Below are 27,147 nucleotides of genomic sequence, written 5' to 3'. Positions count from 1 at the left end.
CCAGGAATCCTGAAGTAACTAAGAATCTGGAGGAATTTCTAAAGGAACTTCCCTAAAAATTCCTGAATCCTCCCATGGGTTCCACCAGGAATCCTTCCAGGAGTTCCACCAAGAATCCTTCCATGAGTTCCACCAGGAGCCCTTCCATGAGTTCCACCAGGAATCCTTCCCGGAGTTCCACCAAAGTTCCTCCAGGAACTCCTCCGGAAGTTCTTCCAGGAATTCCTCCGGAAGTTCCTCCAGGAGTTCCTCCGAAAGTTCCTCCAGGAATTCCTCCGGAAGTTCCTCCAGGAATTAATCCGGAATTTCCTCCAGAATTCCTCCGGAAGTTCCTCCAGGAATTCCTCCGGAAGTTCCTCCAGGAATTAATCCGGAATTTCCTCCAGAATTCCTCCGGAAGTTCCTCCAGGAATTCCTCCGGAAGTTCCTCCAGGAATTCCTCCGGAAGTTCCTCCAGGAATTCCTCCGGAAGTTCCTCCAGGAATTCCTCCGGAAGTTCCTCCAGGAATTCCTCCGGAAGTTCCTCCAGGAATTCCTCCGGAAGTTCCTCAGAATTCCTCCGGAAGTTCCTCCAGGAATTCCTCGGAAGTTCCTCCAGGAATTCCTCGGAAGTTCCTCCAGGAATTCCTCCGGAAGTTCCTCCAGGAATTCCTCCGGAAGTTCCTCCAGGAATTCCTCCGAAGTTCCTCCAGAAATTCCTCCGGAAGTTCCTCCAGGAATTCCTCGGAAGTTCCTCCAGGAATTCCTCCGGAAGTTCCTCCAGGAATTCCTCCGGAAGTTCCTCCAGGAATTCCTCCGGAAGTTCCTCCAGGAATTCCTCCGGAAGTTCCTCCAGGAATTCCTCCGGAAGTTCCTCCAGGAATTCCTCCGGAAGTTCCTCCAGGAATTCCTCGGAAGTTCCTCCAGGAATTCCTCGGAAGTTCCTCCAGGAATTCCTCCGGAAGTTCCTCCAGGAATTCCTCCGGAAGTTCCTCCAGGAATTCCTCCGGAAGTTCCTCCAGGAATTCCTCCGGAAGTTCCTCCAGGAATTCCTCCGGAAGTTCCTCCAGGAATTCCTCCGGAAGTTCCTCCAGGATTTCCTCCTGTTCCTCCAGGAATTCCTCCGGAAGTTCCTCCAGGAATTCCTCCGGAAGTTCCTCCAGAATTCCTCCGGAAGTTCCTCCAGGAATTCCTCCGAGTTCCTCCAGGAATTCCTCCGGAAGTTCCTCCAGGAATTCCTCGGAAGTTCCTCAGGAATTCCTCCGGAAGTTCCTCCAGGAATTCCTCCGGAAGTTCCTCCAGGAATTCCTCCGGAAGTTCCTCCAGGAATTCCTCCGGAAGTTCCTCCAGGAATTCCTCCGGAAGTTCCTCAGGAATTCCTCCGGAAGTTCCTCCAGGAATTCCTCCGGAAGTTCCTCCAGGAATTCCTCCGGAAGTTCCTCCAGGAATTCCTCGGAAGTTCCTCCAGGAATTCCTCCGGAAGTTCCTCCAGGAATTCCTCCGGAAGTTCCTCCAGGAATTCCTCCGGAAGTTCCTCCAGGAATTCCTCCGGAAGTTCCTCCAGGAATTCCTCCGGAAGTCCCTCCAGGAATTCCTCCGGAAGTTCCTCCAGGAATTTTCCTCCAGGAATTCCTCCGGAAGTTCCTCCAGGAATTCCTCCGGAAGTTCCTCCAGGAATTCCTCCGGAAGTTCCTCCAGGAATTCCTCCGGAAGTTCCTCCAGGAATTCCTCCGGAAGTTCCTCCAGGAATTCCTCCGGAAGTTCCTCCAGGAATTCCTCCGGAAGTTCCTCCAGGAATTCCTCCGGAAGTTCCTCCAGGAATTCCTCCGGAAGTTCCTCCAGGAATTCCTCCGGAAGTTCTCCCAGAAATCCGTCGGAAGTTCCTCCAGGAATTCCTCCGGAAGTTCCCCCAGGACTTCCTCCGGGAGTTCCTCCAGGAATTCCTTCAGAAGTCCTCCAGGAATTCCTCGGAAAGTTCCTCCAGGAATTCCTCCGGAAGTTCCTCCAGGAATTTCTCCGGAAGTTCCTCCAGGAATTCTTTAGGAAGCTTCATCAGGAATTCCTCTGGAAGTTCCTCCAGGAATTCCTCCGGAAGTTCCTCCAGGAATTCCTCCGGAAGTTCCTCCAGGAATTCCTCCGGAAGTTCCTACAGGAATTCCTCCGGAAGTTCCTCCAGAAATTCCTCCGGAAGTTCCTCCAGGAATTCCTCCGGAAGTTCCTACAGGAATTCCTCCGGAAGTTCCTCCAGGAATTCCTCCGGAAGTTCCTCCAGAAATTCCTCCGGAAGTTCCTCCAGGAATTCCTCCGGAAGTTCCTCCAGGAATTCCTCCGGAAGTTCCTCCAGGAATTCCTCCGGAAGTTCCTCCAGGAATTCCTCCGGAAGTTCCTCCAGGAATTCCTCGGGAAGTTTCTCCAGGAATTCCTCCGGAAGTTTCTCCAGGAATTCCATCAGGAACTCCTCCGGAAGTTTCATCAGAAATTCCACCGGGAGTTCCTTCAGAAATTCCTCCAGATTCTTAGTTACTTCAGGATTCCTGGTGGAACTCCTGGAAGGATTCCTGGTGGAACTCCTGGAAGGATTTTTGGTGGAACTCCGGGAAGGATTCCTGGTGGAACTCCTGGAAGGATTCCTGGTGGAACTCCTGGAAGAATTCCTGGTGGAACTCCTGGAAGGATTCCTGGTGGAACTCCTGGAAGGATTCCTGGTGGAACTCCTGGAAGGATTCCTGGTAGAAATCCTGGAAGGATTCCTGGTGGAACTCCTGGAAGGATTCCTGGTGGAACTCCTGGAAGGATTCCTGGTGGAACTCCTGGAAGGATTCCTGGTGGAACTCCTGGAAGGATTCCTGGTGGAACTCCTGGAAGGATTCCTGGTGGAACTCCTGGAAGGATTCCTGGTGGAACTCCTGGAAGGATTCCTGGTGGAACTCCTGGAAGGATTCCTGGTGGAACTCCTGGAAGGATTCCTGGTGGAACTCCTGGAAGGATTCCTGGTGGAACTCCTGGAAGGATTCCTGGTGGAACTCCTGGAAGGATTCCTGGTGGAACTCCTGGAAGGATTCCTGGTGGAACTCCTGGAAGGATTCCTGGTGGAACTCCTGGAAGGATTCCTGGTGGAACTCCTGGAAGGATTCCTGGTGGAACTCCTGGAAGGATTCCTGGTGGAACTCCTGGAAGGATTCCTGGTGGAACTCCTGGAAGGATTCCTGGTGGAACTCCTGGAAGGATTCCTGGTGGAACTCCTGGAAGGATTCCTGGTGGAACTCCTGGAAGGATTCCTGGTGGAACTCCTGGAAGGATTCCTGGTGGAACTCCTGGAAGGATTCCTGGTGGAACTCCTGGAAGGATTTCTGGTGGAACTCCTGGAAGGATTCCTGGTGGAACTCCTGGAAGGATTCCTGGTGGAACTCCTGGAAGGATTCCTGGTGGAACTCCTGGAAGGATTCCTGGTGGAACTCCTGGAAGGATTCCTGGTGGAACTCCTGGAAGGATTCCTGGTGGAACTCCTGGAAGGATTCCTGGTGGAACTCCTGGAAGGATTCCTGGTGGAACTCCTGGAAGGATTCCTGGTGGAACTCCTGGAAGGATTCCTGGTGGAACTCCTGGAAGGATTCCTGGTGGAACTCCTGGAAGGATTCCTGGTGGAACTCCTGGAAGGATTCCTGGTGGAACTCCTGGAAGGATTCCTGGTGGAACTCCTGGAAGGATTCCTGGTGGAACTCCTGGAAGGATTCCTGGTGAAACTCCTGGAAGGATTCCTGGTGGAACTCCTGAAAGGATTCCTGGTGGAACTCCTGGAAGGATTCCTGGTGGTACCCCTGGAATGATTCCTGGAGAAACTTCCGGAGGAATTCCTGGAGGAACTTCCGGAGGAATTCCTGGAGGAACTTCCGGAGGAATTCCTGGAGGAACTTCCGGAGGAATTCCTGGAGGAACTTCCGGAGGAATTCCTGGAGGAACTTCCGGAGGAATTCCTGGAGGAACTTCCGGAGGAATTCCTGGAGGAACTTCCGGAGGAATTCCTGGAGGAACTTCCGGAGGAATTCCTGGAGGAACTTCCGGAGGAATTCCTGGAGGAACTTCCGGAGGAATTCCTGGAGGAACTTCCGGAGGAATTTCTGGAGGAACTTCCGGAGGAATTCCTGGAGGAACTTCCGGAGGAACTTCCGGAGGAACTTCCGGAGGAATTCCTGGAGGAACTTCCGGAGGAATTCCTGGAGGAACTTCCGGAGGAATTCCTGGAGGAACTTACGGAGGAATTCCTGGAGGAACTTACGGAGGAATTCCTGGAGGAACTTCCGGAGGAACTTCCGGAGGAATTCCTGGAGGAACTTCCGGAGGAATTCCTGGAGGAACATCCGGAGGAATTCCTGGAGAAACTTCCGGAGGAATTCCTGGAGGAACTTCCGGAGGAATTCCTGGAGGAACTTCCGGAGGAATTCCTGGAGAAACTTTGAAGGAATTCCCGAAGGAACTTCCGGAGGACTTCCTGGAGGAATTCCTGGAGGAACCTTCGGAGGAATTCCTGGAGGAACTTCCGGAGGAATTCCTGGAGGAACTTCCGGAGGAATTCCTGGAGGAACTTCCGGAGGAATTCCTGGAGGAACTTCCGGAGGAATTCCTGGAGGAACTTCCGGAGGAATTCCTGGAGGAACTTCCGGAGGAATTCCTGGAGGAACTTCCGGAGGAATTCCTGGAGGAACTTCCGGAGGAATTCCTGGAGGAACTTCCGGAGGAATTCCTGGAGGAACTTCCGGAGGAATTCCTGGAGGAACTTCCGGAGGAATTCCTGGAGGAACTTCCGGAGGAATTCCTGGAGGAACTTCCGAGGAATTCCTGGAGGAACTTCCGGAGGAATTCCTGGAGGAACTTCCGGAGGAATTCCTGGAGGAACTTCCGGAGGAATTCCTGGAGGAACTTCCGGAGGAATTCCTGGAGGAACTTCCGGAGGAATTCCTGGAGGAACTTCCGGAGGAATTCCTGGAGGAACTTCCGGAGGAATTCCTGGAGGAACTTCCGGAGGAATTCCTGGAGGAACTTCCGGAGGAATTCCTGGAGGAACTTCCGGAGGAATTCCTGGAGGAACTTCCGGAGGAATTCCTGGAGGAACTTCCGGAGGAATTCCTGGAGGAACTTCCGGAGGAATTCCTGGAGGAACTTCCGGAGGAATTCCTGGAGGAACTTCCGGAGGAATTTCTGGAGAAACTTCCGGAGGAATTCCTGGAGGAATTCCTGGAGGAACTTCCGGAGGAATTCCTGGAGGAACTTCCGGAGGAACTTCCGGAGTAATTCCTGGAGGAACTTCCGGAGTAATTCCTGGAGGAACTTCCGGAGTAATTCCTGGAGGAACTTCCGGAGTAATTCCTGGAGGAACTTCCGGAGGAATTCCTGGAGGAACTTCCGGAGGAATTCCTGGAGGAACTTCCGGAGGAATTCCTGGAGGAACTTCCGGAGGAATTCCTGGAGGAACTTCCGGAGGAATTCCTGGAGGATCTTCCGGAGGAATTCCTGGAGGAACTTCTGGAGGAATTCCTGGAGGAACTTCCGGAGGAATTTCTGGAGGAACTTCCGGAGGAATTTCTGGAGGAACTTCCGGAGGAATTCCTGGAGGAACTTCCGGAGGAATTCCTGGAGGAACTTCCGGAGGGATTTCTGGAGGAACTTCTGGGTTGGATTCCTGAGGAACTTCTGGAGGGATTCCTGAAGGAACTTCCGGAGGGATTCCTGAAGGAACTTCCTTAGGGATTCCTGAAGGAACTTCCGGAGGGATTCCTGAAGGAACTTCCGGAGGGATTCCTGAAGGAACTTCCGGAGGGATTCCTGAAGGAACTTCCGGAGGGATTCCTGAAGGAACTTCCGGAGGGATTCCTGAAAGAACTTCCGGAGGGATTCCTGAAAGATTTTCCGGAGGGATTCCTGAAAGATCTTCCGGAGGGATTCCTGAAGGAACTTTCGGAGAGATTCCTAGAGGGGCATCCGGAGAGATTCCTGGAGGAGCTTCCGGAGGAATTCCTTGGGAACTACTGGAGGAATTCCTGGAGGAACTTCTGGAACTCCCACAAAAACTTCCCAGAACTCCGAGACACAACTTCAGAAATTTCCCGAAGAAATTTCCTAAAACTCCCCAAAGTTCTCCATAACTCTTGGAATCTCAGAATTTGCGGAAGCACGCATTGGAATTTATTAGGGGCCCCACAGACGCTCCGACATGTGTTTCAACTTTTACTCCGCCCCAGGAAATTTGGTTCGGTCGGAGTAATGTCGGAACGTCTATGCGCAAGTTGTACGACTGTTGGACGATACAACTTGCCCACTGACGATCCAACTTGGCTCAGACCGAACCAAATTTCCTGGGGCGGAATCAAAGTTGTACAACACGTCGGACCGAGTGTGGGGCCCCTTAGAATTAGACACAGAGTTATTAAGAATTTCAACAGAATTCCCCCCAGAATTCTCAAAGCAATTCTACAGAATTCTCAAAGGAATTCTACAGAATTCTCAAATCATTTATCCCGAAATAATTTTCTAAATTAATTTCAAAAGGAATTCTCCAAGTATCAGTCACAGTACCTAATCCAGAAATGCCACATGATTCTCTAGTTAAATAGCATTGCGAGCAAAAGCTGGTGGAATTCATTCTCGACTGGGCATAGTGTATTCATTGTGCTCGATCGTTATTCAGAATTACCTAGAATGCACCCATGAATTCTTACGTATTTCCTCAGAATAGTCACACGGATTCCCCATAATTCACACCCAAAATTCTCATACGAATTTCTCCACTCTGATTCCTGAAAATTCCTAATGCGGTTTCACAAGAAGTACCAAAAGCCTTTCTCTGATTTCATGAAGGAATTCCTTCGATTCCTTCGGATACTTTTGGGTATTTCCGTTAAAAAATAAGTTCAGACAAGAGATTTTTGCTCGCAGTAGAGCAGATGCACGTATTCATTTACAATCCATGCCTATAGCATTATAATATACACATTCTTCGAGATTTACATGTCATTTCAGCAATCGGATTCATCTCATTTTTTCACTCGTTGTACAGCATCAGTACAACCGTCTGTGTCACAGGTGTCTCCTTTTCTATTTTCCGGCTTCAGCAGGGACCCTCGTTTCTTTTTCCTGACCATGGTGAAAATCTCCAGCAGATGCGTTCCAGCGGTTCTAGCTCTTTTTGGCCTCGAAATCATTGCTGTTATGATCTGTAATGGCAAAATGGAAGGACATAATTAAATTATATACCTATCGACAATGTTTTTCTTTATTAATATATTAAATAGTATACTTACGTATCTGTTGACCACTATTTTTTAAATTTTAACTTCTCCAGGAAGCTTTTGAGGAAATTCGGAAATATTCCTGTTAAATGTTTTTAGACAAAAGGGTGACAAAAGAAAACTAACAAAAACAAAATCTAAAAAGTGACATTTGCTCCATTAAAATGTGTGCGTGAGACCAAGTTAATATTTGGCTGCGTACATACAGAAAATCTCGGATTATCTTAATACCCCAAAATCGGCGTATTAAAATAAAATCTGAGATTAAGTTTGAGGATAATACGGCTTGAAGCTTACCAAAATCGAGGATAATACGAGAATTGCGTATTATCCTCGTTGGAGCTTACCGCCATTAGACTATTATCAAAATATATATAACATCGATTCATGTTTTCTTGACCGAACCAATATCGTTTGCAGCCATAAACGAAGTAGGGTTTTAGGGCCCAATTTCCCACATTCGGGACCACATAATTCAAGTGAGCAATTCTCTGTGAAATCGAAGGTCGATTTATTTTTGTATTTTTTTATTTCTCTGAAATATTGCATATACATTCTTTGTGATTGGGGGCAGCAGGGACTATGTCCAAGGGCTTGCCGATCCCTCCCCAGGCCATAAGCGAGTTGAGGTGCCTGCATAGGAGGTGGTGGGGTTGGACAGTGGGCTCTGCTGAACTTCTATAAAAAGCTGCATGTATCCGCAAGTAGGCTCCGCCAAAGCGACCGTGTGCCGCTCAAAGCGCACAAGCCCAAGTCCTAGTGTTAGGTGGGACGCTGAACAGACCTGACACGACAACCCTCCGACGGGCAGGAGGTTTGCGCAGGCCCAATAAGCCGCCTTTAAAAACAACCATTAGGGGCCGTACACATATTACGTAAGCACTTATGGGGGAAGGGGGGGTTTGTCAATATCTTACGCGCCATATAGATAAAAAATCTTTTGTATGGAAAAAATCTTACTTGGGGGAGGTGGGGTTGAAAAATCTAAAAAAATTGCTTACGTAATTAGTGTACGGCCCCTTACGAACGACATAGAAGATAATAACTCGATACAATCGGTAACGACCTAGGTGACGAATAAAGAATCACGATTGGAAGCTTGGAACTGCAAGTCACTAGGCTTCGCAGGTTGCGACAGGATAATCTACGATGAATTACATCCCCGCAACTCCGACGTTGTGGTGCTGCAGGAAACCTGCTGGACAAAACATAAAGTGTGGAAAAGCGGGCATCGAGCGGCTACCTTCTACCAAAGCTGTGGCATCACAAGCGAGTTGGAAACCGGCTTCATAGTGCTGGGCAAGATGCGCCAACGCGTAATTGGCAGCAAATCAACGCAAGGATGTGCAAGCTGAGGATAAAAGACCGTTTCTTCAACTATAGCATCATCAACGTGCACTGCCCACACGAAGGGCGACCCGACGACGAAAAAGAAGCATTCTATGCACAGCTGGAGCAGACGATGGATGCCCACTGCAGGACGTCAGAATCGTCATCGGTGACATGAACGCTCAGCTATGAAGGGAGGAAATGTATAGACCGGTCATCGGACCGGATAGTCTGCATACCGTATCAAACAACAACGGCCAACGATGCATAAACTTTGCTGCCTCCCGCGGAATGGTAGTTCGAAGCATTTTCTTTTAAAATTTCGTGAATTCGTGCATCGGTTCAATGATACATGGAAGCCTCCCGCTTGAACTGGCATAATATTCTTCAGTGTTAGATATCGTATTTCAAATATTTTGTGTCTGCTGTGCCTCGTTAATTATCATGTCGATGAATTAGTATGATGAAAAGGAAAGTTGATGAGTTTTTGTTTGTTTACGATGTAAAGGGATGCTGATAATTGTGAGTGTGAGTTCTTATAGATAATGTACAAAATACCATGGATGTAAACAGACAAATAAATAAATAAAAAAAATAAAAAATTTGACGGTGTACAACACGCGTCGGAGTCGTCCGCCGCGGCTAAACATTGGGCGGCTACAAGACGGTAGACTAGCCCAAGACTACGCGCGGCAGCTGGAAGTGGCACTCCCAACAGAAGAGCAGCTAGGCTGGAGAGATATTCAATCCGCTATTGAAAGCACCGCAACCGCTGTACTAGGCACGGTGCCCCCGGATCAGCGAAACGACTGGTGACGGCGAATGTGAGCAGTTAGTTAAGGAAAAGAATACAGTATGGGTGAGATTGCTGCAACACCGCACGAGGGCAAACGAGGCACGATACAAACGGGCAGGGAACAGACAAAACTCGATTTATCGGAGGAAAAAGCGCCAGCAAAAAGATCGAGACCGTGAAGAGACGGAGCAACTGTACCGCGCTAATAACGCATGAAACGCATGAACCATTCACGTAAGGGCCACGTGCCACAGCCCGATATGTGTAAGGACAAAAACGGGAATCTTCTTACAAAGCGTGAGGTGAGGAGCGTGAGGTGATCCAAAGATGGTGACAGCGCTATGAAGAGTACCTGAATGGCGATGTGGCGGTATGGTAATGAACCTAGGAGCACTCGCGCAGGATATGCGACTTTCGGCTCCGAATCTCCAGGAAATCCAGGAGAAGATCGGCCGGCTGAAAAACAACAAAGCCCCTGGAGTTGACCAACTACCAGGAGAGCTGTTTAAACACGGTGATGAGGCTGAGGCGCTGCACTGGGTAATTACCAAGGTTTGGGAGGATGAGGTTCCACTTCTGCGGATGGAAGGTGTCGTGTCTCCCATCTACAAAAACCCCAAATTAATCCACCTAGTGATGACGATGCCTTTCTCGATTCAATCGTTTAGTTTCGCCTTAGTGTGACACACATAAAAAATGCCTACATTACGGCTCTTGAGAACACTGTACATTGAACCAATCAACCAACTGGTTCAATCTGAAACGAGACCTGCAAAGACGGCTTCTTTTTCCTTGTTTTGACACTTGTTCTTCTTTTCATCACAGTTTATCATCGATTCTCAACTGTTTCCTTGAGTGTTTCACCTAAATCCCGGATAGAATCTTCTGAGCACAATAAAAGTGTTTGCAATTTATTGCCGATTTCACCAATTTGAAGAGTTATGTGTAGATTGTGATTTTTTTTTCCAAGTTCGTTTATTTGGTAGGCTCAGGCGTGTATAACACTTTACGGAGCCATATTTCTTTGTGATATATACAATCAATGACATTTTTTTTTCAGTTAGTAAGAGAGGGATAGGAGCCAGCGTACTCGTGGTGACTCGAGGTTAGTTTACAATATTAAAGGATGGACGAGGCTTAGGATTCGGAATCAAGGAATTTCGGCTGCTGATCCGGGCATTTGGCGTAAGGGACGATGTGGCGTGTCGTCGTGCTCGAGGATTGGTTCTACTGGGAGCGTCTTCCGGATGGCCTGAGTAGCGGAGATCTACGGAACATAGAGACAGAGACAGTACAAAAAAAAACTTTGACAGAAGAAAAAAAAATTAGATTTTGATGTCAGAATCACAAATGAAACTATAAATGGCCTGCATATAGACCGCATCACGATCCCCCAAAACACCTCGAATTTCCCTGAAGGGTTGTTTACCTCGGGCCACTAGGGTATCCAATAGTCGCTCTTCGGAGGCGTCATTTTCCGAGCAGAACCAAACTACGTGATCGATGTCATCATAACCGGCTCCGCACCTACATAAGTTGCTATCGACAAGGTTTATTCTGTACAGATGTGCGTTTAGTGAATAGTGATTGGACATAAATCTCGACATCACGCGAATGAAGCCTCGACTTAAGTCCTCACCTCTGAACCACGCTCGTCCAGAAACTTTTGGAACTATGGAAAATAGCCACCGTCCGAGTTCATTGTGTGTCCAATTCCTTTGCCAACTTTGAAGAGTACTCTGACGGACTAATGGGAAAAACTCGTTACTCGAGAGTTGTCTATCATAAAACTCACCTTCCTGTGCGCCCACCTTTGCCAGCGAGTCTGCCTTCTCATTGTCGTAGATTGAGCAGTGAGATGGGACCCAAACAAAGGTAATCTTGAATGATCTTTCGACCAAAACACGCATCTGCTGTCTTATGTTTGTAAGAAAGTAAGATGCGTGCTTAACAGGTTTCATCGACCGGAGTGCCTCGATAGAACTAAGACTATCCGAGAAGATGAAATAATGGTCTACGGGCTGATTGGAAATTATCCCCAAAGCGAAGTTAATTGCTGCCAGCTCAGCAACATAAACCGAACACGGTTCTTGAAGTTTTCGGAAGGTGGTTGAAGTTACATTGAAAACACCGAAGCCAGTGGATCCGTTGATGCGAGAACCATCAGTGAAATATCTGTTGTTGCAATTGACATGTTCATATTTTTCAGAAAAAAGTGAGGGAATAGATATTTGTCGAAGATGATCTGGTATTCCTTGAATAGCATGTTTCATGGACAGATCGTATACAATTGAGGAACTGTCGTTGGTGAAGTGAACTCGTTGGGGATTATAACACGGAAGACAAAGATCTGATGATATGTAGTTGAGGTAAACTCTCAGGAATCTTGAACGACAAGTTAGTTCAAGCATATTATCGAAGTTATCTAGAACAAGTGTGTTACTTGTTCCACATTTGATGAGTATTCTAAGCGAGAGCTCCCAGTAACGGTGCTTTAAAGGAGTGACTCCAGCAAGCACCTCCAGGCTCATGTTATGCGTTGAATGCATGCAGCCAAGGGCAATACGCAAACAACGATACTGAATTCGTTCCAATTTGATCAGGTGGCAATCAGCTGCTGAGAGGAAGCAGAAGGAGCCATACTCTAAAACAGAGAGAATAGTCGTTCTATAGAGTTTGATGAGGTCTTCCGGTGAGCACCCCACCATGTTCCGGAGATAGAACGTAGAAAATTGATCCTTTTCCGGCATTTTTGTATCAAATACTCAATGTGGAGTTTCCAGGTACATTTGGAATCAAACACGACCCCAAGGTATTTAGAAGATAAAGATTGGTTGATGTCATCATTCAACAGCTTGAGTTTCAGTTGAGCAGGATACCGCTTCTTAGTAAACACAACCAACTGAGTTTTTTGAGGTGAAAACTCGATCCCTAAATGTCTGGCCCAAACAGTCAGATTATCCAGGGTACTTTGCAATGGTCCTTGCAAGACAGCTGCACATGGACCTCTTAGAGAGACCACGGCATCATCTGCAAGTTGTCTGAGCGTGCATTGTCCTTCCAAACAATTGTCAATATCTTTAACATAAAAATTATAAAGCAAGGGACTTAAACATGAACCTTGGGGAAGGCCCATGTAACTAGTTCTGGAAGTTGTCAGAGTGCCGAGTGTGAAGTTCATTTGTTTTTCTGACAACAAATTGTACAAGAAATTATTCAAAATAACGGGTAATCCATTACTGTACAGATTATCTGACAGTACTTCTATGGAAACTGAATCAAAAGCGCCCTTAATGTCCAAGAATACTGAAGCCAATTGCTCCTTGTGCGCAAAGGCCAGCTGTATATCTGAAGAAAGCAACGCTAGACAATCGTTTGTTCCTTTCCCTTTTCTAAATCCAAACTGAGTATTTGAAAGCAATGCATTTTCTTCGACCCAATGGTCGACTCTTGAAAGGATCATTTTCTCCAATAATTTTCTCATGCATGATAGCATGGCAATCGGTCGGTATGAATTGTGATTAGACGCTGGTTTCCCAGGCTTTTGAATAGCTATTACTTTGACCTGTCGCCATTCAGGTGGCACAATGTTGTACTCCATGAAACAGTTGTACAGGTCAAGTAATCGTCTTTTGCGATATCTGGGAGGTTTTAAGAAGATTGAATTTGATGTTATCGCATCCCGGAGCAGAGTTATTCGATGAAAGAAGAGACATAGAAAGTTCCAGCATTGTGAATGGTCCACCCAATGAACCGGGATCAGTGACTGATTCTCGAAATAGCGGTTCTGCTGGTACGGAATCTGGGCAGACCTTTTTGCGAAGTTGAATATCCATCGATTGGAGTATTCTTCACTCTCATTGGTGGAAATGCGGTTCCGCATGTTGCGAGCCGTTTTCCAAAGTGTTGTCATTGAGGTTTCTCGTGATAGTCCCTCGACAAAACGTCGCCAGTAGCTACGTTTTTTGCCTTGAGAAGATTTTTGAGTTTTCTTTCGAGCCTCAAATACTCTTCAAAAGCTCTGACCTTCCGTGTTTACGGAAGGCCTTGAAAACATCAGATTTCTCAGAATACAACTTAGTACATTCATCATCCCATCCAGGAGTGGCTGGTCTTCTGATGACACATGTACTTGGAACGCGTCGTTTCTGAGCTTCTAGTGCGCTTTTTGAATCAACTCAGTAAGGAATCGATATTCATCCAAAGGGGAAGAGTATCAGTTGATTCAATACCAATTTTACCGCCGATGCAAATTTTTGCCAGTCAATGTTCTTCGTGAGATCGAAAGGAACATTAACTGGCTCAGATTGTTGATAGCCACTCTTAATTGTGGTGACTATCGGCATATGGTCACTACCATGGGGATCTTGAATTACCTTCCACGTGCAATCTAATGATAGTGAATTTGAACATAAAGACAGATCAATACGGCTTTGTTGACCATTTGGTCCTATTCGAGTTACTTCACCAGTGTTCAAAATATTCAAATTGAAATCGTCACACAAATCGTAGAAAATAGGCGTTCTATAATCGTCATACGTTTCACCCCATCCAATACCATGTGCGTTCATATCACCCAATATCAATACTGGAGATGATAGGAGGGAGACTGCGCTCCAAAAATGTCGACGATTAATAGAGGCATTTGGAGGAATGTACACTGAAGCTATGCAAAGATCTTTATTCTTTACATTTATTTGGCAAGCGACGATCTCTAGGCCATTAACAGTCGGAATGGGAATTCTGTAGAAGGAGTAGCACTTTTGATCCCCAAAAGAACGCCACCATAATGATCATCCCGATCTTGGCGAATAATATTAAAATCGTGGAAGTTGATTTCATCTTCAGAAGAAAGCCATGTTTCACAGAGTGCAAATATATCGCAATCGGAATTGCGAATCAAAAACTTGAACACGTCTAATTTATTTTTCAGACTATGACAGTTCCACTGCAGCACAGTGATTGTATCTTGTATGGCCGTATTATCCATCGAAAGATACAATTTCTGCAAGAAGGGCCATGAAACAGTCAATTGCTTCAGATAACTTTCTACTGTTGGTATAAAGAGGTCAATGAGTGGCCTCAATGAATTCGGAATATTGAACAAATTCAAAAACGGTCCACGAGGTCCTTAAAGGAGATCAATCCTCGCTTGGACGGAATATTTTTCTGGAAGTGCGAATTGCATTTTCTTTCATTGATTCTCCTAACCGGATGTTTCTTGGAAACATCGGTTTTAAACAATGGCAGGAATGTCTTGCTGCAACTAGGATCCAAAGGAGCAGTGAAGACAGATTGCTTCAGGATTTTAAATAATCCCCCATTACCTTCAGACTTTGGCAAGCTTTTATGGATGACTTTTGTTCTCTTACGGCGCGATCCCGGGGAAGACGGTTGCTTCCTCTTTTCGGGCACGTGTACCTCCGAAGAATCATCCATATCAGCTACGTCGGAGTCCAATTCAACAGTGGCAATAGAATCGTAAAAATCACTTACTCGAACGGCAGCTGAAATAGCAGCCGTGGCGGTGGTTGTGGCGGATGTGTCTTGCGACTTAACCATTTCCGCATACGACTGCTTGGAGCGCTGTACCAACGAGCGCTTCACTTTTTGGGTGCGCTTTTTGTACACCGGGCATTCTTGCAAACCATGGGGAGGATCCATGCCACAATAAGCGCACTTTGTAGCTTGTTGTTGACAGGACTCCTCCCTATGCTTTTCAAAACATTTGCCACAACGGGGCTTATTGTCGCAAAACTCGGCAGTGTGCCCCAACTGTTTGCAGTTGGTACAATTGAACACCCTCGGCACAAAAAGACGCACCGGAAATAACATATTTTCAATATCTACATATTTTGGGAGAATCGAACCGGCGAACGTCACCCGAAGCGAACCTGACTTAGAATACACTCTTTTACCATCTACCATGGTAGCTGAATGCAACTCCTTGCAATCCAGAATATCCACAGTAGACTCCATTGCATTCTTTAAGCGGCCTTTTCCCGCAAGTGCATCCTTGCAAGTCAGGCTCGCTGCGTTGATCACACCTTCGATTTCGACCTCCCGCGTGGGAACATAAACCAAATATTCAACATTGTAGGCCTTGTCTTTAGCGATTTCGTTTGCATCCTTGTATGTAGGTGCGGTTATGCGTAGTTTGTTCCGATTTACCTGATGGAAATCAGTTTTCGGAAAACGACGCGTCAAATCTCGCTTAATGCCGAGAAAATCTAGGCTTTTCACTTTCTGCCGAAAGTAAACAACCCAAGGCCCAGGAGAAGATGCATGGTAGAATCGTGTGCGACCACCATCTTTGGGAGGCCCACTGCCCTCCGCAGTCTCCGCCTCCATTATCACCTCGCAAGGTGTTGGAAGTATAGTTATTACAAGCTAAGAACTAATAACTATTAACTAATTAGAAAAAAACTAATAAAAAACTAATTCAAACTATTCTAATCAGACCCACTCTGTGGGAGAACAATACAACAATCTTTGCCACTTATCTGCGGCTGCTGCTGTAGGTAGCAGCAGTAACAATAGCCTGCTTCACTGGCGTCGCCAGAAGCAGCTACTTCCACTCGCCGACAGTGATCGCCTTGGATCCGTAGGTAGGATACGCACTACACAATAGCACTCGCACTACCGAACACAATCCGCGATGAGACACAGCACACACGTCTGGCTCGTTCGAACTATCGGCACGGAATGGAGATTGTGATTTGCTCGCTTCTTTTTCTCACATTCACTCATTTCGGGTTGATCGATTTTTGTTACTGAAATTTACCCAATTATAACCCATTACTCGTCAGTCACATGTAAGCGTGTACACTAAATCGATTCCCGCCATGATTTGACGTCTACACTGAACTCAAACCTCCGCCTTTTATCAAAAGATTTGTCTCTCCTACTTCATAAAATTCTTCTCCTCTGACAAACATATGGCATACCTAAGTAACTGACAAAACATAAAAATTACAAATACAAATTATCCTAAAAGCGTATGAAAATTGTTCGATTATCGAATGACGTGTCATCCGATTTTGGGATGATGTAAAATCAAATTCAAAATCACCCGCAAATCGGATGACAAATGTTTTGAAAGCGCCCCAATAATGCAAGTCATCCGATTTTTAGATGACGTTCTGACGCTACAATGTTGCTTGTTGCCAAATGAAAAAACGCCATTGGCAAGCAGCAAACACAGAAGGTAGAGGAGATCGTGGAGATAACAGTTACTATTTTCTTTTCCAGTAAATAATAAGGTAAGTTTCCTGAAAATATATTTGACTGAAGTATGTGGAAGTATTATTATATTATCTGTATTTGTTCTATTACAGTTTACGAAAAATATTGCGTGAATTGCCAAGAAGTTATTCAGCATCATGGAGTGTGGATCAGGGTCAACTTTCTCGCCATCAACGTCGTCAACCCGGATCTGGAGCTTCCTATCGGCAGCAATGGATGATCCTTCGGTGAACAAAGCTGAATTATTCCGCGTTGAGTACTATATTTCGGCCAGCAGTTTGGAAACTATCTTCCACGAAATAAATCAAACCTTTAGCCAAGGGCCACTAAATAAGTCCCGAGTTCAATGCAACGGAACGCAAGCGGTAGGATTTAATCACATTTAACAGTTACACATCATATTTTCTGCCAAATTTTGCCGCTTTTGTCATCGTTCCGCTGTGTTGCTTAAAGATCTAGACTTTCGTTCCGGAAAAAAGTTGGATTAAAACCATGTAATTAAGTAATAAATAAAATATATTACGTTACAAATAGTAGAACATTTTATTTTGAATTGAAAATTCGCAAAATCACTGAACATTGTTTTTTCTGTTAATTTTCAAATAAAAATTCACTTATATAACACCGGAATATCCTTTCAATTTCGAAATATGATCTTCTGAGTGCCATTTCATTTGAATTCAGTTTTGAGATGACGATCATCCTGAAGTCGTATGACAATCATTCGGGTGTTCATCTTCGTCATCTGATTCACCCGAATGAAAATCATCCGATGTTTGACTGATTATCGTTAAAGGGCGGGAGCGAATCAGATAGCAGATTGTTTGAGGATGAAGCTTTCGTTCAGTGTATTTGTTGTCACACACAAATATTATACACGGAAAATCAAACTTTTTTGAGTGTATTGAGTGTGAGAAAAAGATGACTGTGAGAAAAAAAATCTCGCAAAACTCTTATAAAGTGCCAAAAGCGCAATTATAGACGAATCCAAGTAAACATAAGAGAAGACACACGACGGTGTTAACTTTAACAGATCCTACAGCACAGCATCGGAAGATCATTTTAAAATGCTTATAATAAATTCTAGACAAAATGTAATTAAAATCTGATTGATGTATGGTACGGAAAAAGTTCCGAACTTTATAATAGATACATTTTTGGAAAATATACAAAAAATTGTATGTTTAGGCCAAATTTGAGCATAATCAGTCATAAAAAAACCCTGACAATAATAGAACAAAATCTGCCAAAGCCGTCATTCCCCCTAATTCAGAACTTTTTCCGTATCGTACATCAATCAGATTTTAATAACAATTTGTCTAGAATTTATTGCCCGTTGCATCAATTTCTAGACTCTGGCGCAACTTCGTTTTGCTTTGAATTTTCAGCGTGCACACCAATACATTCAAGCTATCTTTGTAATTGTTTTTTATGGTTGTTATTCATCGGACACACGTGTTTTTGTTTACTAAAACAAACAGCAAACAGTGTTAATTCATTTGTGTGTCTGACACGGGGAAAATATTCACGCAAATAATTTTCGCGCAGGAGTCTAATAAGGCGGAATCTGCGCAATATTATAAGCATTTTAAAATGTTCTTCTTATGCTGTACTGTAGGATCTGTCAAAGTTAACACCGTCGTGTGTTTTCTTCTTATTTTTACTTGGATTCGTCTATACATTAGCCTTCTTTTTATATTTTTTTTATTCTTTATTATTGTGATTTTTTATTGCGGATCTTTTCAAAATTTTCCATTTTGCGGGTTCCGCATAGTTCTTCCGCAACTGTCAAAATTCGACCGCAAGCCTGAAAATCTTCAATACACTGAAACAAAAATCTGATATTTGGCGTTGTCATCGTAGAATATGCCATGCCAAACACCAGAGAGAAAGTATGAAGTGACAGCTGCGGTAGTTTAAAAATTGAACCGTAAAGAGGAAAGTTTTCTCTGGAACAGCAATATATAAATTTATAAGTTCATCACGTATTCTTTTTATAAGAAATAGTTACATTTTTACGACTTACGACTACGATTTTTTTAACTGTAGTTAACATTCTGTAATTTTATTATATGTTAATGGCGCTCGTGTTTCCCCCAAATTCAAATGGCAAGTTTCATTAAAAGCCTTCTTCATTCCTGTTACCCAGTCTCCTAAAAATAAACAATATGTTAGTTCAGTACAATTGCACGTTGTTGAACTTACCATGTTTCAAAATATTAGATATTTTTGTATTCAATTCCTTTTGTTTGTCACGTGCCGCTTGTAATTCTCCATTATTGACACAATTGATTATTTCGTAAGAAATTTCTGGATAAATATTCAAAGTTGTCATTATGAAAGAATCAAATCCTGCTGCAACTGCACCGCACAGTATCGAGTCAGCTCCGAGAAAAATGCAACGTCCAGGCTTTAGACAAGCCGATCCCTGGTCCAAATCTCCACTAGTATATTTAATTCCACGCAAATTTGGTATCGACTTTTCAGCCATATCGAGAAACGTTGGCATGTGTACTGGAAATAATATTCGAGTTATTTGACTTAGATGCCAACTTAAAATATGCACTTACTATTCACGTCACTAAACATTGGAATATGGTAATAGAAGAAAGGGGTGTTAGGACAATTGATTGCTACATTTTTCAAATATTCCGTTAGCTTTTCAGGAGTTTTTGGTTTAAAGTATAATTCTGGAAGACACAATACAGCATCTACTCCAAGCTTTTCAGCGTGTATGGCCAGCTCCACCACATCTGGATAAGGAGCTCCTCCGATCTGCACCATCAGTACGATATCATTTGCATCACAAGCTTTTTTCCAGCCCTCGGTAACTTGTTTCCTTTCAACGACATTCATTAGCATTCCTTCTCCTGATGTCCCATTAACAAGAACCGCTTCAACTTTTTTTTGTTTGAGGTACTTTGCATATGAATCGATTACTTCACAGTTGACCGATTTATTTCTAAAAAGATATGTATACACTGTTATAAATATGTTATAAATTGTATACTGAATTCCATTTGCGACTTACTTGTTACTATGATAGGCTGTAAATACAGGAGCCATTAAACCTTTGAAGGTAAACTGATTCATCTTTGTTTTTCGGCGTAAACTGCAGAATATCAACTGAAAGAAAATGGGTGAATGGATGAATCTCCAAGTTCACAACAAACCCATATCACGACTTATCACATGAAATGTATACAGTACTTAATTAATAGCTTTATTATTTGATGAACGTTCGCAGAATGTTTGAGCAACAGATAAGAAATGCTTGCGGCACTAACGGTGTAGGTACCGGTTCGGGTAAAGTGACAGCGTATGATCACAGTAATATTATAAGCCAGATCTGTTAGTGTAGAGTGCCTCAAACGTTTTATAGATAACGAAAAACGAGTAAAAATTCAAAGGTGCAGCCCAATCGTTTTGCAAAAGTGCCGTAGGACTACGTAGCTATACGAAATGGGTGGTATTAAATACAAATTTTGTCATCATAGTTTGTTTATAAACATTGAGCAAACTGCTCGGAGGTCAACCGAATCAAGAAGCAAAATAGCAGCTCTTAGTTGGATGCGCTTTGAGTCTCCAACCGCAGAAAAGGGATTAACACGACTTATCGCCCGCTGAAGCTACTCGTCTGGCTTTCAGTGCAGGACATCAGAATCCCACAAGACATCATCCTCAAAAATGTCCAAAATAAAGGAAAAATAAGCAGAATCGGCATCAGTGCGAAACTAAACGCAAATATATTTATTTGCAAAGTTCGGTTCCCGCCCGCGATGGAAGCATCACAAGCGCGCGTTATAGTGCTTATTGGTTACTTGGGCAATTTTCTTTTCCCCAATGCGCCATTCCAATAACTAACTGCAACCAAACGCTTGTCGGAACCTTGCGTTGAAATTTCACTACGTACTGTTATCATAAATATAATAATCAAGATGTTGGGGTCAGAACAAATTAGTACTCATTTTATGGTTCCATGTACTAAGATTTCGGTACCCAGTGAAATAAAGCAACGCTTCAAAATAAACTTGGAAAAACTAAGCAATCATTCAACTTAAATTTGAATTTGTTCTAATTTTCAACTCTGCCTAGGATGTGGTGGGGTTCGACAGTGGGCTCTGTTGAACTTCTATAAAAAGCTGCATGTGTCCCCAAGCAGGCCCTATCAAAGCGACCGTGTGCCGCTCAAAGCGCACTAGCCTAGTCCTGGTGTTGGGTGGGACTTTAAACAAATTTGACCCGACTGATCGAGCGTCTGTCCACCAAGGAGGTGCGGCTCCAACAGCGTCTGTTCTGGCATCCAGCGGCTGAGTATGAAATGCTATTCCCCGGAAGCTATACCTAAGATGGCAGCCCCATCCCGGTGGATAGGGAACCTTGGGCCAACAACCTACTGTTCCCGAAACATCAATTTGTTCGAGAATCCGATAATGAAAGAATACGGACTGATTTTACGGCGACGACTCTTAGCGCGAAACAACGGACACGAATAGGAACATGGAACGTTTTAACCCTAGCCCAGCAGGGTAAATTGGCATAACTTGCCAATGAGGCACGCCGCATGAAGCTTGAGATCCTGGGACTGAGTGAAGTCCGTTGGCCAAACTTTGGAGAACACAGAACGCCGTCAGGACAAGTTCTGCTATACTCTGGTTTACGAGGTGAACACGCTCCCCGGCATCGCGGAGTTGGCTTCCTACTAAGCGCTCAGGCACACTCTGCGCTTATGAAGTGGGAACCTATAAGTGAAAGGATAATCGTTGCCAGATTTAGAACACGGGTCCGAAACCTTACTATAATCCAATGTTATGCGCCAACTGATGCTGCCGATCTGCAAGACAAAGAGAACTTCTACAGTCAACTCAATGCCGTCGTAGATAGAATTCCGAAGGGTGATATCAAGATCTGTTTGGGCGACTTCAATGCGAAGATCGGATCCGACAACTCGAACCATGAGCGCATTATGGGACGCCATGGTCTCGGAGAAATGAGCGAAAACGGAGAGCTGTTCGCAGAATTTTGTGGTAATAACGACATGGTGATCGGGGGATCGCTCTTCCCTCATCGACCGGTTCACAAGGTCACGTGGGTCTCTCGTGACGGCTTTACAGAAAATCAAATCGACCACATCTGCATCAGCCGAAAATGGAAACGGAGCCTTCTTGATGTACGGAATAAACGTAGTGCCGATATCGCGTCTGATCATCACCTCCTCATCGGCGAAATACGCCTGCGCATTGCGCGGATTCGTCGGCAGGAGGAAAGAGTTGGACGACGATTCAACACACGCCGACTGTAAGATGCCACGGTGAAACGGTCCTTCGTTGAAGAACTGGAGACGCGTGCTGCAGATATTCCGGAAGGTGGCAGCGTGGAAGACCAATGGACCGCCATCAAGAATGCCTTCATCGCCACCAGCGAGAACAATCTGGGCGAACTACGCACCCAGAGAAAACAATGGATCACCGATGAGACCTGGAGGAAGATAGAGGAGCGAAGAGAAGCCAAAGCCGCGATAGAGCGATCGAAAACCAGAGGAACCAAAGTCTTAGCCCGTCAACGATACACGGCTCTTGAGAAGGAAGTAAAACGCTCATGTCGACGGGACAAGCGAGCGTGGGCGGATTCTTTGGCCGACGAAGGAGAGAGAACCGCAGCAACCGGGGACATTCGCCTCCTCTACGATATCTCACGACGCTTAAACGGGGCGAAGATGAATGCAACGATGCCTGTGAAAGACGCGAATGATCAGTTATTGACCGACCCAACTGACCAGCTGAAACGCTGGTTCGAGCACTTCGAACAACTTTTTCAAGTGCCAACCAGGCCATCACCACCTCGGCATGATCTGCCTAGGATCCGACGTATAACACGTGTCAATACCGAAGCTCCATCACTGCTAGAGATTCAAACAGCCATCCAAAGCATGAAATCGAATAAAGCCCCAGGGGTCGACCGCATATCAGCCGAAATGCTCAAAGCTGACCCCATGACATCCGCTCAACTACTGCATCGTTTATTTCGTAATATCTGGGACACCGCAACTTTCCCGGTCGACTGGATGCAAGGTATCTTAGTGAAGGTGCCCAAAAAGGGTGACCTGACTGTATGCGATAACTGGCGAGGCATTATGTTGCTGTGTACCGTTCTCAAAGTTCTGTGCAAAATTATCCTAGCCCGGATTCAGGAGAAGATCGATGCGACTCTCCGGCGGCAGCAAGCCGGATTCCGTGCCGGAAGATCCTGTGTGGACCATATTGTCACGCTCCGCATCATTTTGGAGCAGGTCAACGAATTCCAAGAATCCCTTTACTTGCCCGGATAAAAAATATCATTGAAAAACCATATTTTTTACTGTTACTGCACCATTCAATTCAAAATAATTACCATTGAATGTAATGGGAATTTTACAATAAACAAGCTTTAGAATTTATGGTTTTGCACGATAAAATGAATGGTAAATGGGACTTTTACAATAAAAAATAGGGGTTGTTATGTATCTTTACAATAAAAATTTCGAAAATTTTCCATACAAAATTCAGAGCAAAACAATTGATTTTACGGTTCTTCAATGGGATGATTTCTAAGGACGAAACCATAGAAAACAATGTGTTTTAAATGTTTTCCTTACTTCTTTTTGTTGTTTTACCATAAAAGTACAATAGGATTTAAAATAAATTCCACTCCAGTTTTACAATAGAAATACAATGCAAATATAATACAATTTAGAATTTTACAATTTATTTTATAAACAAAGAAAAGACATTTCTTGTGAGATGCATGAAAATGATTCACATCTTTACAAAACTTCATTACACTTTGTAATATTGAATTGATATTTTAAAGTGCAATGATACTTGTAATGATAAAGAACATTGTTTATATCGCACGAGAATAAATGTTCATTTCTTCTCTGTTTATAAAATAAATTTTAAAATACTAAATTGTATTGTTTGCTTCTAATGTAAAACTGGAGTGAAAATTATTTTAAACCCTATTGTACTCTAACGTTTTATAAAAAATGTAAATTTGTAATTATAATTCAGATTCAATTTTAATTTAATAATTTATTTTATTTATTTTTTAACTGAATTTTAAATTATTTTTAATTTACTTGATTTTAATTTAATTAATTCAAATTTAATTTTAATCTAGTACGCAGCCTTCCAATAAAAAAATCTTTAAGTGCGTTTTGGCTTTCCACGAGTATTGTCCAGTAAATTCTTTACGAACGAAGTGTGATGCGGAGTCCAAAGTATGTACAGTTTCTAGTCACGATTCGTCTTAGAATTCTTCGGGCTCATGCTGCCAGTGTTGAATTGGTCCCAATAAAAGGCGATGTAACCAAATACGACGATGCTATAAAGAAAAATAAATAAAATTAAAACATATGAACACGTGGAAAATAAATCTAAATAAATAATAATGTATTAATGAATCATTTACTTTGAGCATGCTTATGTATCTTTCAGACTACGAGCTATATCACTTGATAAAGTGTAGCTTGACACCGAAGTTTTCATATATTATTTTCACTGCAAAACATCACATGTCAAAATTCTCTATATCAAGTAGGTATAGTAGGTCTTACGGCGGCAAACTAAGTGTTAACTTTCTGAAATCAGTATGGTGAAAGGCATCTATGGTTCGATTTCTTGAAATTATGCACCTTTATCGAAAACGTAATTGGTAGGCGTAGTTTCAAATGGTTTCAAATAGTTTTTCGTCAAACGTTCTTAAGAAAACTAGTGTTAGATGCCTTCCACCATACACATTTCTGGCGGTAAACTTAATGCTGTTGTTTATGCACCAGAATGTTAGCAACGGCGGGTAGTAAACCAGGCATTGCTTATGTTTAATAAAATAACGACATAATACATAATTGTAATGGAAAGTTCACCTTGAATTAGCCGAATTGTCGGATGTGGCTAACGATCCGGGGCCGGGCTCAAAAATTGAAGATGCTCAAAAGCCAGTAGCCATCGTTGTCGCGAGATGGTGGCACCAAATACCAGTGTCGGACTGGTACCGAAACGACACTCGCCACGAAGCTTTCGAGCCGCTGTTGATCTCGCTACCAAAGACGTGTCTGCTGGTGGCCGCGACTAGGGTTACTGTCGTGTTTGTGACCGGTGATGTTGTGACGGTATTTCCGAACGAAAAACTAGCATATGCAGACGATGCAGACGGCTCCTGAAAAAAACAACAGGTTTGTTCAGTAACATCAACGGCCAAAAATATTAGTAGAATGTGGCTTTACCGTGGAAATGCTGGGGATATACTTCCGAATGGCGGAGTTGCCGTAATAGGAGTGATAGTGCTTGTCGTAGTGGTCGTGCAGTTCTAAAAGATATAACCCATGGCAGCGGTAGGAATTGACTAAAATCGAATTTCGGTGTCGCGGAGGAGACACAGAAAATAGGTGCTGCCGTTACCGATGTGGCGCCACAATCCAACGCTCTTCCGGAAGAGAATCCAGTAGCGGTCATTGTCGTGGATGCCGCTGCGGTTGTAGATTTAAGAAATGCAACTTGTTCCGAAAAAGAATGCACCAGCAGTCGGAATGTTGGTGATGTTGAGCCGGACATTGCTGCAGAAATGATTCCAAACAATGAAACAGCCGCGGGTTTAGTCGTTGTTCCAGCTGTAGGTGATAGGGGTTAAAAAGTATTAATCCAGAACCAATGCCGAAGGTTGGAATAGACGGGCTATGCTCAACGTGTTTTGTGGGCTACCTCACGATGTGTTTGTCGAAATAGCATCGAGTAACCTCTTTTGGAGCGTCCTGTCTGGATGTCGACGCCAGTGATTAAACTTGGAATAAACGAAGCCGTTTTTGTTGTGGTGACTGTTTATTGGCGAAGTTGAGAAACCAAATCCAGAAGGTGTCATCAGAGGTGAAACTGATGTACTATTAGTCGCGGGAAAAGCGTATGCAGGAAGAGCATTTCGGACTTTGGAAGCTAAACGTAGCGTTGTACGTCGGCTCGGTTATGGCATTCCGAAGATAAATTGTCCTGTTGATATTAATAAAAGTTAGCTCGATTTTACCGGTTTTGGAAGTTCAATCTTACCTCGACCAACATCCTTGATAGGTTTACTCTGTTTCCCTAATCAAAGCTGCAATTTTGCTCGGTTTGGAGACGGATACTTCCGATTCCATTTCGTCTACCTTATACCTCGCCTTATATCGTCACTTTGTCATAAAATTGTCACTTATGCGATGTTTATTTAAAGCCAAAATGTCTAATCGAGCAATGTAAACAAACATCACCATTCTGTACTAATTGGGTGGTAAGTATTGTAATCAACATCACTGAAGTTATCGAAAAGTTTGAAAAGTTAAATAAACCAAAATTTCCAAGAGTTTTTATTGCAATTTCGTATAAAGGATTGCATTGATTATTATTTGATTATGCTTATATTCCAATGGTGTCAAAGAAGGCTGGGCATGCTGTGTTGAAGGGTGACGTGGTGTGAAAGTGGGTGTCGCCCACCAGGAGACGAAAGGTTCAACCAACATATCGACGTAGGACTTTTTTCTACGTAGGAAGTTTTTCTTTACTATGCTGGGTGTCATTTAATTTATTTTATATTCGGGGGAATTTATTTTTAAATAATGTTCTTCTCCAATGGCTCTACTTGTAGCTTGGCCTGCTTTTCAACTTAGTACAATGGATACAGGGCATTGAGAACGTTTTCCATCCGAAAACATCCTGGACCGGACCGAGAATCGAACTCGCCATCTCCAGCTTGGAAGTCCTACGCCTGTGCTCGCAAAACTAACTGTACTAATGATAACTATTGTTATTTTATTGTTTTTAATTGTTATTTCATCAATATAATAAATCAATGAAATATTCTAAAATTGCATATTTTTTAACCTTAAGCAGGTTTTTCTTACACTGAGGATACTGGTCGTAAGAACATCATACGTTTCTACTTTGAAATTTCGCCACAAGAAAATGTATTGATTTTCATACGATTCTCTAATGGAATGCATTTCATACGACATTCATAAGATTGTTCATATTTTCAGTTTGTTAAAAAAAAGTGTAACCCGGGTTCGAACCATGGACGTCCTGATTAGGAGGCGTGCGTTCACACCACACGCCCATCGACGCTTCGAGAAACTGTCTCGTTGGATACCCAATAAAGAGTTAGAATTGATCGAAAAAAGAACCTACGATTTTCATAGTTCAATTCGTATGAAACATTCTCATAAGTTTGGTTGTATGAAAATCTTACGGCCAGTGTCCTCAGTGTATTAACGAAGTCAAAAAATGCATTATTTGGTTAGTTTTTGATGCGCAAAACAAAACATAAGATAACAATAAAAATATAATAGAATATATCGGTAACATTAAAATTTATTGTGTTCTTTAAGTATACATTATAAGTACAATTATAAGTACAATAAAGGTTTTTTTCAACCGTGAAAATTTTACATTTTACGTACAATAGATTGTATTGTTTGATATACAGCCTATAGTATTTCAATGGTTTAAACCA

General features: G+C 43.6%; 1 protein-coding gene and 2 long non-coding RNA genes across 4 annotated transcripts; all 3 read right to left on the bottom strand.

Moving 5' to 3' along the window:
- Positions 1-6,894: 6,894 nt before the first annotated feature.
- Positions 6,895-7,616, bottom strand: LOC134214084 (uncharacterized). The gene is made up of 2 exons (XR_009979650.1): positions 7,275-7,616; positions 6,895-7,187 (listed from the first exon to the last, which is right to left on the bottom strand). It is a non-coding gene; the product is annotated as an uncharacterized LOC134214084 (long non-coding RNA).
- An 11,004-nt stretch (positions 7,617-18,620) lies between these two features.
- Positions 18,621-20,067, bottom strand: LOC134218015 (N-acetylneuraminate lyase B-like). The gene is made up of 5 exons (XM_062696893.1): positions 19,843-20,067; positions 19,664-19,758; positions 19,203-19,594; positions 18,838-19,146; positions 18,621-18,785 (listed from the first exon to the last, which is right to left on the bottom strand). Exons 2-5 carry the CDS (start codon positions 19,723-19,725, stop codon positions 18,682-18,684), a joined length of 867 nt encoding a protein of 288 aa, XP_062552877.1. The 5' UTR covers positions 19,726-19,758; positions 19,843-20,067; the 3' UTR covers positions 18,621-18,681.
- Positions 20,068-23,687: 3,620 nt separating this feature from the next.
- Positions 23,688-26,158, bottom strand: LOC134214083 (uncharacterized). 2 transcript variants are annotated; one of them, XR_009979649.1, is made up of 5 exons: positions 25,710-26,158; positions 25,371-25,652; positions 24,896-25,279; positions 24,536-24,828; positions 23,688-23,994 (listed from the first exon to the last, which is right to left on the bottom strand). It is a non-coding gene; the product is annotated as an uncharacterized LOC134214083 (long non-coding RNA). The 2 variants fall into 2 exon arrangements; XR_009979648.1 differs by having other exon boundaries at positions 24,896-25,652.
- Positions 26,159-27,147: the final 989 nt, after the last annotated feature.

The sequence above is a fragment of the Armigeres subalbatus genome, chromosome 2 (genome assembly GCF_024139115.2).
Source record: "Armigeres subalbatus isolate Guangzhou_Male chromosome 2, GZ_Asu_2, whole genome shotgun sequence".
In the NCBI taxonomy this organism is placed as follows: Eukaryota; Metazoa; Arthropoda; class Insecta; order Diptera; family Culicidae; genus Armigeres; species Armigeres subalbatus.
This window is presented reverse-complemented; position numbering and strand designations above follow the sequence as displayed.

Bases quoted from the DNA above. Each gene is read 5' to 3' on its own strand.
- LOC134218015 (XM_062696893.1), bottom strand. From the start codon at position 19,725: ATGAATCAGTTTACCTTCAAAGGTTTAATGGCTCCTGTATTTACAGCC. The intron at 19,595-19,663 runs GTAAGTCGCAAA...ATATCTTTTTAG, and splicing joins ACAGCCTATCATAGTAACAA to AAATAAATCGGTCAACTGTG. The intron at 18,786-18,837 runs GTAAGTTCAACA...GTTTATTTTTAG, and splicing joins ATCTAATATTTTGAAACATG to GAGACTGGGTAACAGGAATG.